Raw genomic sequence first — 12,151 nt, forward strand, 5'->3', positions numbered from 1 at the left:
CTACAACGCAATAATGATCAACGCTATTACGGGGCATATTATTGTATTCGTTGGAATACAGAAGCACCATCAATTTTTACTATAATTTTTATGAAACCAACTTTAAAAAGTATAGTTTTCTTAAAAATTACAATGTTTAATATCAAGAAAGATATTGAATGATTGCAAAAATATTATAATAATAATAGGTTTTAAAAACTTACTTTCCATTCTATATATTTTTAAATTAACAAGATTTATTTTATTTTATTTCACAAACATATCTTTAGAAATTATTATTTATAAAAATTATGAATTAAATTAATTTATTTAAAATTTTATATTATAATATTTTATAATATTATATTATATTTATTATAATATAAAATTTTAGTGCAATTCTTTTAAAATTATTATCTTTGTTATATCAAAAATTTCGCAATCAGTCAATACTCTCGATACTTTGATTAAATATTTATCTATATTTTGCTTACTTTATAATTCAGTTAAATAAATACATTTCGAATTATAGATTATTTCAAGGAAAAGTATCCAAAGAAAAATTATTTTAAAAATCATTTAGAATTCAAGATAAAATCAACGGACACTATTCCTTGACTATTTGCTTATACCTTGAGCTCAATGATAAAACTCAAGTTAAAGAAACACTTTGTCTCTTATATGAATACATACCGATCCTTAAGAGTTATCTCGCATCTATTGAAAATGCCATGATTATTAAAATATTTCTAGTTCCTGTGATTTTCTAGTTTGCACACAGAATCTGTAATTTTTAACAATTTTAATTTGAATTCATAAACAACATTATTGTGTATTACGTATTAATACTGTTTTTTCTTTAAAATGATTATTATTTATTATAAATAGATCAAGTGAATTGAATTAAAATCATTATTATCAATTATATCATTAATCGTAAGAAACAAAACAATTTATATTTTTATCAAATTAAAATAAAATTTTTGTGTAGAATAAATCTTTACACTTTGTACTAAAAGATATAAAAATTACATAAATTAAAATGGGACATTTTGTACATCTTTGTACGTGATTCTAAATCGAAGAAAAATTAAAACAATTTTTCTTCTAATACAAGTCAATTTAAAAAATTGTATACAAACTTTTGTAAAAAATTATATTAAAAATCGTCAAATGTCATTATTTTACAAACGATTATATACAAAAATGAATCAATATCGTGTATAAATGTCAAGAACGAATATGTAAAAATTTCAGAATAGCCTTCATAGTAAATACTTCGGTATAGTAATAGATCATTGGTATCATTGTAAAACTTTCCTGTAAGTTTGTAATTATTATAAATTGAAAAAAATATATATCTGTTATCGTTTTTCCTAAAATTCCAAAAGAAAAACGAGAAAAGATTGTCTTATGTATGATAAATAGTTAAAATATAAACAGGATTAGTACACGTTTCAAGAATAAAACTTCTCGATATACTGCTTAGTCGATATCACTGACGATCCAAAGCTATTTATTAAATAAACATTTTTAAAAACTCGCTTTGGTTTGCCATAGATCAACTACATTCGAATTGGATAATATCTCGATTATTAAAAAAATAAAATGTGGCAGTGATCCTCATTATTTGCATATAGAATATCTTAATATTCCGGAATTAAAATTTACTGCAGGAACTCAGTACATTTGAACGAATAAAAATGTACAAACCGCTACAGAAGTAAAAATAAATTAATAAAATTGGTATCTTAACGTTCAGAATTAATTTTCTAATCCTCAAGTTATAGAATTAGATCAAAAGTCGATCTTCATCCAAAGTGTCTTCATCCACAATTCTCATTTACCTTATTGACATAAAATCTATAATATAAGAACAAAATAGTTCCAAATTTCCAGTAGAAACTTATATAAGATCATTAACAGATTTCCGGCAGCTAGCAATCAGACAAAAATCTTTGAAGGAAGAATATAGATCATTTAGTCTCCACCATCCTATCACTCGAGGATTAACACAATTACCGAAACAATTTACTATATTTGCGCAAAAGTTCCTCGAACGAAGAACGAATCAAACAAGCGCCTCCGTGTGATAATGATGATAATGATGATGAATATGTTCATGAACATGTTTCCTGCCGGAGCTCGCTGCCGCATTTTGCGAGAATTCCCGTTCCAACCAACGAACGACTTGAATCGTGGCTCGGGCTTGATCCTGTTCCCTGGTTGCATGTTTCAAATGATGCTTCTTGCTCGACTTACCACATTGTTGTGTTTGGCTAAATTGTGTTTCGTTACGTTGAACATTATGATTGTTGGTCGTGGTTTGATTGATGGGGTGTTGATTGTTCGATATCAGATTGCTCCCATTGCGATTCGTATTAGCAGTTTGTTGATCTGTATACACGTTTGGATTGATCACTGTTCTTGATAAAACTTGAGGTTGAACGTACGCACGCGGCGGTTGCACAGTAGCATTATTCCTCTGAAGACCGTACTGTGTCCGCGTCTTTCTCAAATTCCCCCTATGCTTTGCAGGTACCTTGGAGAATGATGTGAAACCCTGAGGCTTTTCCCGAGTAGGTTTATGGTAGGCAGTCGCCGTGGGCCGAGATTCCGTCGGTGAACGACAGTCTTGATTGTAGTGAGGCGAAGACTCGACATGTGGGACTTGAGATGGAATGCGCAGTTGCTCGTTCTGATGTCGTTTCCTGGCAAACATTTGGTAATTCTTTTATCATTATTTTTCTCTTTTATCAATAATTTTTTTTATATTTTTAATATTTTCTTTAAACTTAAGAAATTTTTTAATATATAAAGAAATATAATTAAATTAATTTAAAAAATATAGCTGAAACATGAATAATTTTAATATTAAACGCAATTTAATAAATATATTTAAGATTATACCAACATTCTTTTCCTTTAAAAAAAATATATCGCACTATTTTACATGCGATTGATCACGAAAGGCATACCTTGACGTATGAAAACTGAGATTATTCTTTTCCATATTCGCTTGAATAATTTCTAAGAGCTGTTGCCTTTGTAGGGCACCACTGCGTTTTCGTTGATTAGTCGTGAGGAGAGGCGTCAAGGGGGAAACTGCAGGGGAGACATCGCTGTCATCGCTAATATCACCCTCGGAGCTATTGGAATAGGGTGACGGTAAATGAGGCACGGGCCCCACCCTTCTGCGTAATTCCTCCTGTTTTATTCGATTCGTTCGCGCATTTTCACCGTCATCCTCACTGTGAGTATCCACTTCTTTCTGTTCAGTCTAAAATAATGCATAGAAAAAACATATTTTTATTTACCAAATATATAATATAATTTATTATTTTAGGTATATAAAAAATTCTTTCGTCACTTCTTCAATTATTTATCATATATTTTTGTCACATAAAACATTTTAAATTTACAAGTAAATGTATACTTCATAAAAAAAACAATTACAAATGTTTTATTCAATTGTCAGAAAACATCATAATAGCAACAAAAAGTCAATCCGCAAGAATCCCTTCTACATCTGTTCAACATCAACGAAAAAAAAAAAAAAAAGAAAGAAAAAAAAGTAATAAAAAAAAAAACGAATAAAAAAAAAATAAGCCCTCTTTCCCGCATGCGATAAATCTCGAAAGACAGAAATGATAAATCCGCCTCTAGCTTCTAGAATTGTTGTCGGTTACGAAAGAGGAGACACGGCTCCATAAAAATCCAAGCCTCGAATCCTCACCTCGTAAGGGCATCAATCTTACCTGGCAACGGTGTCGTGGCATCCTTCTCCTTCTAGGAACTCTACGTAAACCGTGTGCGCCGGTATGGGTCCCGGCATTGTTGCAGGACGTGTGCTTCAAATGGCAGCAGGACGAATTTCCGGAAAAGCTCGTAGCAGCTGGCTTTGAGGACGCGTTCAAACAGCCGCCGCCGCTCGATCGCGTCTGACTGCCTCTCTGATCCGGCGACACAGTCAATTTCACCTTAATCGTCTTACTGCCGCACGGAGGTACCTGAATAGAAGCGCCCAGGGTATCGTAAATGGTAGTAACCAGGCCGGCTATGTCGTCTTTTGTTATCTTCCCGTGGCCGTCGAAGTCGTACAGGGTGAACGAGAATTCTTGCCGTCTTCGGTCGCCCTCCGCTACCGAAACGTCGCATTCGAATTCCTGCAATGGCACCAAGTATTATATTACAATTTATCAAGTTGGATAGGGAGCAAAATAATGTTTGAAATCAATATTATGTCGGAGAATATAGTCTATCGTTTAGAAATTTGTTAAATTTATTTAAAATATTCGAATTCAGTTTGAGAAATGATATTTATTAAATTTATTAATAATTTTTTACATTTTAGGTAGAAATAAATGGTGAAACGTATTTATACGTATGCCAAGTTCATCCAACATCCATGCATTTGTTCGATATAAGAAATTCTCTGAAGTTTAAAAACAAATGGGAAAATAATAAAAAAAAAACATAGAATTTGCTCGTTTCACTTTGTTCTGTTCCTGTTTTAACAAGCAAGGGAGTTAATAATACCTCGAAACTGAGTTGCTTCGTTGTACTAGCGCTCGGCTGCTCGTCATTTCCGGTGGCCGGCGTAGGACTAGTAGAAGCGTCAACCGCGACCTGCGGTGCTTCTGTTTCTAACAAAATTGGCTGGGATTCCGGTGGTGAACCACTACGAGGCGCGGAAACACCGCCAAGAAGTTCTTCCGAGTCACTGCCTTCGGTATTACCAACCACTGTAATCATTGTTGAGCAACAATAAATGAAGAGTTTCATTTACAATTTAACTCAAATTACGTTTTCATTACTCCAAAGTAAATTATAGTACAATCAAAAATTCTGTAAGTAAAATATATAAATTGTGTAAGTAAATTATATGAATATCTATAAAATTAATCTTTAAAAGTTATCATGAAATATTTTAACTAAATGTTGTTTTGACATATTTTTTATTCTATGATAATTTTAAGAGTTAAGCAAGAGATCTAATATGTAAATATAATTTTATCTAGTGATATAAAATTATAGTTAGCGATCCATTAAATAAATTCCTGTCCATTGAATCCATTTAGTAAAAAATATTAATGAATTTATATCATATGAATTTTCTATTTTCTATTGTATCCTAAATTTTATTATTTATTAGTGAAAATACAAAGGGCATAGAAATAAAAAAAATCAGGATTGTATAGAAATGAATAAATAAGGAAATAACATGATCTATTTTATAATTACTCGTTATATTTCTGGTTATAGAGTTTCTTGTTCCACGTGCATGAAGTTCTCATCAAAGAAAATGAAATTGTTATCTACGGTCGAGCGACGGCATCGCTCGTAAACAAAAGTCAGAATCTCAAAGGTATCAAAGTAACATCCTCCATGGGTAAAGCCTATATTTATAGTCAGTTTCTGAGTGCCACTCGGTACTTAAAGTTACGGAGTGTAGGAAGTATTTTCGGACTATTTTGAAGGGGATGTATAACTTTGAATCACCAGAAATAAATACAACAGATATCACGAAAACGATCCTAAGATCACGTTTTCCCGTTTACTAACTTAAAAAAAAAAGAAAAAGGTGAGATTGTTCTTTTCGTGCTCGACTCGCGATTTAAAGAAGAAGCAAAAAATTAAAGAAGAAAAAAAAACGACTGAAAAGATCGCTGAAAAGATTTTAATCTCGAGTAAAAAACAGGGAAAAATGTAAATCGACGGAAGCGTGTCTAGAAATTGATGGATGCGAGCATGTTTAAACGCGTAAATTACAGATCAAAGAGTTTGCTGTTTCATAATTACAAAGCGACCGGATTCCGTGCATAAAAGCGCAATTATCTTTAATGCATTCGCTCTATTGCTCGGCCGAAAATTATTTGCGCGGTGCAGCAACCGGGCGAGCAAGCGAGCAAATTAACGAAAGTTTCACCGAAAGGGACGGGCACACATCCATTTCCAGCGTTTATTTCAGAAACGTTTTGCACACTCGCCGAAGGAAGTGTAATGTATCTTTAATGTGTCTGCATTACGCCGCCGTTTACCGTTACCTAGACGCCTGTGTAAAAGCATTCTACGAAATGAAACGTTGAAAAGATACCTTTACGCAACTGCCGTGCATAAATGAACATCTATAGAGCACGACACGCCACAACATAGAGCAATATTTTTTTCTTTTTTTAAAATATGCAAAATAAATGTTTTTGGCGATAACAGAAAGTAGTATATCGTTTAAAATGGTTAAGAAAAATTTTTTTTGAATGGTTGATATATAAGATATGTGTATTATATATTCAGTAAAAGAATATTATCATATATGCTTTTTTTGTGATAAATACGAAATACGTTCACATATTTAATGAAAATGCATAGAATATAATTTGAAGATTATTTGATTGTTAAATGTTTTACGATAAAATTCTAATGATAAAATCAATATAAAAAACAAAAAGTGAACAATAAATTCGAAACAATCATTTTGCCACCCATAAGAAGAAAGAAAAGGAGAATTTTAAGTAAAGATTTTATCTAATGGACCTTGCCACACACATAGGGTCAACTGTTGAAAGGCTTTCCTGTATCTAGGAATTTAGGAATAAATATATCGAGAGATAGAAAAATAAATATTGAGAAAAAGAAAATTCATAATCTTACATTCATCGTTTCAATTGAATACTTTAAAATTGTATATTGCATATCTAAATTTTTCAATATTTTTGTGAAAATATTATTATACAAAAATGCAAATAATAATAACAATAAATAAAAATATTTATTTATTCTTATATATTTATATAAAGATATATCTCTAAATTCGATCTTCGACATAATTATAAAAAAAAATATTTCAGTGAAATATATTTCAATTAAAATGCATCAACATTACATAATATTTTATCATTGTTTAATTCATAATTACCTTAAATTCTATGTTTAATGTCTTCGATTTGATAAAATAAGTCAGAAAAATATTTTCATAAAACCAGTTCCAATTAAAATGCAAAAATTACATATAATATATCTAAACGTTAGAATTATTTAAACTACGCGATCGAATCGGATTTTGTTTCAAGTTAGCCAAGCAATCGACTAAAATATTACGGGAATGTTCAATAATCGGGGTTCGATAAAACGAGTTTCCGCGCCGATTCGAGTTCCGAGTAGTCGGGGAATGTTTCGAGTGCTTTAGCCACTGGTTACACGTTTCCCTTCTACGATCGTCGGCCGTGTCTTCGGTCTCGAGAAGACTCCGCTTTTATCTTAATTCACGCGATACATCATTAAGCCGGTGCAGCGTGATTCCAGTAAAATATATACTTAAAAACATCGGCATCAAAGAAGCCGCAGAGCAACGATAATTAGCGATACGAAACGCGTAATAAACGAAGCCGGCCGCTAATTTCAATTACTCAAGAACAACGAGGGGAAAAGAGATGAAAAGGAGAGTACAAGACAAGAAAATGCTTGTACACGCGCGCAGAAAGGAGAACAAAAATAAAAAAAAAAAAATAAAAAAATAAAAAGAAGATCGAACATGAAACAGAGATCAAATATTAAAAAGAAAAAAAAATTAGAAAAAAAAAACAGAAGAAAAAGCTGGATAATCGTATCTGCATAAAGAAACGGATGCATATACGCGTATAATGATACCTGCCGTGTGGTAATTACGCCCGTAACTCTTTCGTGGGGCGAGCGTTAAAGACCCAAGACACTGAGCGCACTGGGGAAGAAAAAAGGGAGTCAAACAGAAGAGAGTGAGAGAGAAGGAAAAAGACATAAGAGCACAGCAGAAAGAAAAGGAAAGAACGATGAAAGAATAAAGAGAAACAAAAACTGTGAGTAACAGAACGGTAAGGGGAAGGCTAAAAAGAGAGAATAGAGAATAGAGAGAATCTTTGCTATTACACTAAAGAAATAGAGAATACCCGCGAACACCTTTTATCTAACCACCAGACTAATGCATGTAACGAACTCGCAAGGTCTCGATAATTAAACTCCACCCTTGACGCGCGACCCTTCTCTACGTACAAATAGTATACATAAATAGTATACGTGTGTCCGCGAGCACACGCGTGTGTTTATGCCGTGTGTACCGTACCGCTTTTGCGCCCTCTTGAATGAAAAGCAACGGGGGAGCGGGACACAAACGGCTTCTGCTTTCTTCTTTGTAAATCACCCCTTTCTGTTTGCTAGGCTCGTAACTTTTATCATTTGCCGACGCAACAGCTTTCCCTCCCCCTACAGTTCCTCTCAACTCGTATGAAAATTTTGCCCTACGACGCACGAGAAAACAGCCATAAAGAGGAGTGCCGTAAGAGAACTTGAGATCGGTCGAGCTTCAAAAGCGAAATCCGCTGCTCCGATAGAAGAGCTCTGAAAATTGTTGAATGATTTTCGACCAGTTCCTTATCGCTAACGATGTATAAAAATACTACGTTCTTTCTCTTTTTTATATTTCTTTTTTTTTTCCTCTTCCTTTTCTCTTTTCGAACTTTTTGCATATTTTCTAATAAACAAATAAAGTAAATGAATTTATAAAATATATAGGATTGAATTCAAACATTAGAATGGAATAAAATTTTGTTGATTACAATAAAATATCAAGGATAATTTTTTCATTTTTGTTGAATAAAATGTTGAAATATTTATCATTGCCTTGATATAGTTTTAATATGAAATTTTTATCAACTTTTTATTATTTGTTGAATATATTACAAAATATATTATAAAATATTTTATAAATTAAAAAAATCTTAAATTTTAAAAGATACATTTCTAAAATTTACATACAATTTCGATTGATTAATTAAAATTTTTCAAATTCTGAAACATGATTAGAAATATTTTATATAGTAAATATATTAAATTTTGTTTATACAATTAAAATATTTTCATTGAAATTATTAAAAAATTATCAATTTTTTTTTAAATTCTTGATCATTATCTTTAAAATATTTAAAAAAAAATATATTAAAATATTAAAATAATTGATGAATAATTTATATAAAAATAATAAATAATAAATAATAAATATTGTTTTCATTTATTATATATTTTGCTATTTATTTATAAAATAGCTATATTATTATTTATTACTTATTTACATATTAAATGTTTTTTAGTTTATTGAAAAATATTACCATATAATGATAAAGTAGTAATTTGCTAGTGCCGTCCTCAGTATAAACTACTCAAATATTTATCTTCATGTAAAACATTTATGAAAATCAAAATGTGAAAAATAAATTAATATTAATTTAGAATAAATATTATTCAATTATGTTTATATTTTTCTAATTAATAAACGATAAAAACCATAAAATTTTTCAATTTATTTTTATTATGATACTTTATGAATGATTACCTATATGTTCAACATGATAACATTTTTTTCAAAGTAAATATGCAGTCGCATGAATATTATATAAGCAGAATAAAATATCTCCAATGATAAATTTATTCGAAATGATCGAATTAATCATTTATACAAAAATAAATAAAAATATATGTTATTTTATTGCATAAAGAAATATTAAAAATTATTAAATATATATTTAAATTTCACTTCTATTTTTCTATTTATTCTATATTATTTAAGAAATAGAAAAGAGAAAATGAAGATTAAATAACAAAAAAATGTTGAACAGAATATAATTATAGATCAAAGGTAAGAAAAATGCAAGTATGACGTAACACCACGTGGGATCCACTTCTGTCATACTGCAGTAGCATCATCGAGAAACACATATCGCGCGCCTTGCAAGTCGGGCAAAATATCATGCCTATAACCGGATTGACCGGACAAATCCCTATACGGTATATCTTGATCTATCTATGCATCATGATTTTAACGAACATCGATATCTCGCGCGTGAACATGATAAAAATAAGAGAAGAAAAATCGGATGAATAAAGACAAATAAATAAAATAAATAAATAAAAATAAAAGAAAAAGACAATATAGGAACTTACCAGAAAAGGGTCTATAACCAGCGAGGAACCTTGCTCGCCACCACTTTACGAATCCGGTAGCCATGAGACCCTCATGCATCCACAAACGCTGCGCACACTTTCCTTCCAGGCTTCTTGTTTCGCCACTTTGTTTTTATTTTTGTTTCCAAACTCGTCAAGTATTAAATTCTTCCTGTTTCTTTGTGTTCCAACAACAACCGTATGTCACACCAAGAATATGAGTCGCATTCGATGATATAAACACGATATTTTCACCTGACAATCATACGTCGTTCTCTTCTTATGTTTAATTTTCTATACACTATTAGAAATCGAAAAATAAACACACTTCCGCGAAATTCATATTTTCCTAATAGTGTCTTATCCGACATCTGCTAACGACACGACAATCGATGTGTACGACATGCACAATTAAGAACACGTGTTTTTGAGGGTTGTGTTATGTTTAAAACTGAGAATGATCCAGTTAGCGCCCAATCTCTTCTTGTTTTTCTATGTTTTGTTTACCATACTTTTGATGCAAAGATGAAATCGTTTGTGCTTGCATACTGTTTTTTTTTGTCACTTAACTTAATTGCATATACAACTGTACAATTACGAAACGAATAACAGTCAGAATTTAATCCAGGTAAAAGCGTCGAAAGAGAAAGAAACACGGTCGCAACAAGAGAGGTCGGTCACACGACATAGCTCGACTCGTGGCCTGACTACGACTACGGACGATCGTTCGTGCCTAAACCACGTTCCCCGTAATTCCCTTTCCCCTTCCATAGGGCGCTGCGTCGTCAACAGTGCCGAGCCGTGGATACATGGGCCCTGAAGGTAGGAGGCGCGGCTCGAAACCTCCGATTCACGCTCTTTCTATCTATCTTTCTTGTACCTTCTTCCCGTTGCCACTTTTTCATCGGTTTCTCTCTGTTCTTCCTTGAAATCCATCTCCTTTTCATTTTCTTCCTCTTCTAACTATAGTGACTATCTTTCTTACTCTCTTTCTTTCTTTATTCCATGTTTCTATTTCTCTCTTTCTTTCTATTTCTTCCTTTTTTACATTTTCTATCCTATTTTCTATATTTTCTCTATCTTCCTTGTCTATCTACCTTCTCTTTTGCTCTTTCATTTTTTTATCTTCGTACTCATTTTATCATACGTATACTTTCCTTTTCTCCTGCTCTTCTCCCTTTTTTATCCAGCGAAGGTCTATGAGAACGGTGAAGAAGGATAGCTTTATACGGCTGGTGGGGTTTTGAAGGAAGCCGATGATGGTTCAACGTGGTCTACGACGACACTAAATGTCGACGCCGCGACGTCGAACGGCATGTAAAAAGGGAAACCGGAGCCTCCTGAGGATTTCGATTATTACGGCCACAAAAATCTTTTCGAATTTTTATTTCAATATGCGAACATTATCCGGATTTAAAAAAAGTCACTTTTGAAGAATTTGGAAAAATAATGTTTCTATCTAGAAGATCAGATGTTTAATCATTCCAAATCATCTACATCAAACCGTCACAGCATCGCTGGAATCTCGTAATTCGTCGGAATGACGCACGACCGACTACTGTACCTTCCGTCGCGGCAAACTTCAGCCAATGAATAATGGTTTAGGGTCGTCTTTGTTTTTTATTTGGTTCGCGCTTTAATCTTCCGTCCACCAAAGATAATGATAATTATTCTTAATATTTCGACGCTCCTTTGTGAAATATTTATCCATAAGATTAAGAGATATCTTAAATTTGATGTCGTTTTCATTAATAATCTAATAAAAATATTTAATCTAGTATTTATTCATTGAAAAATAAATTATGATTAGACAAAATTATATTGAATAAATGAAATTATAATTTGAATAATTTTATGTTATTTTTCATAAGTTTCAACTATTTATTTAATGCATAGAAAAACATTTGATATGATGCACTCAATCAATATAATTTCAAAAAATTAAAATAAATGCTACTTACTAAATATTTTATTATTTGTTTTTCAATTATTCAAGGTTAAAGTACATAAATATAATAGTGTAGTGAGATAAATGAGAAATACTCTTTTTGGAGACTGTACCCGCACGCTATTATCTCCTAGCGGTGTTTCAGAAGAAACATAGGCGTCACCTTTGACAATCTGATGAATGAACTTTACCGAAAAACACTTTGTCATATATATACAAAAACTCGTTTCTTATTCAAGGAATATTGCTATCAGA

The 12,151-nt window shown here is 31.6% G+C and overlaps 1 protein-coding gene across 2 annotated transcripts; it reads right to left on the reverse strand.

Annotated features, from left to right (window-relative positions):
* Positions 1-710: 710 nt before the first annotated feature.
* Positions 711-10,922, reverse strand: LOC122715923 (protein naked cuticle homolog 2-like). 2 transcript variants are annotated; one of them, XM_043938529.1, is made up of 6 exons: positions 9,949-10,922; positions 4,519-4,724; positions 3,738-4,145; positions 2,958-3,259; positions 2,242-2,690; positions 711-763 (listed from the first exon to the last, which is right to left on the reverse strand). In XM_043938529.1, exons 1-6 carry the CDS (start codon positions 10,025-10,027, stop codon positions 729-731), a joined length of 1,479 nt encoding a protein of 492 aa, XP_043794464.1. In that variant the 5' UTR covers positions 10,028-10,922; the 3' UTR covers positions 711-728. The 2 variants fall into 2 exon arrangements, with proteins under 2 accessions (XP_043794464.1, XP_043794457.1); XM_043938522.1 differs by lacking the exon at positions 711-763 and having other exon boundaries at positions 1,187-2,690.
* Between the last annotated feature and the right edge of the window lie 1,229 nt (positions 10,923-12,151).

This window comes from Apis laboriosa, unplaced genomic scaffold, assembly GCF_014066325.1.
Source record: "Apis laboriosa isolate Shangri-la unplaced genomic scaffold, ASM1406632v1 scaffold113_cov153, whole genome shotgun sequence".
Lineage (NCBI taxonomy): Eukaryota > Metazoa > Arthropoda > Insecta > Hymenoptera > Apidae > Apis > Apis laboriosa.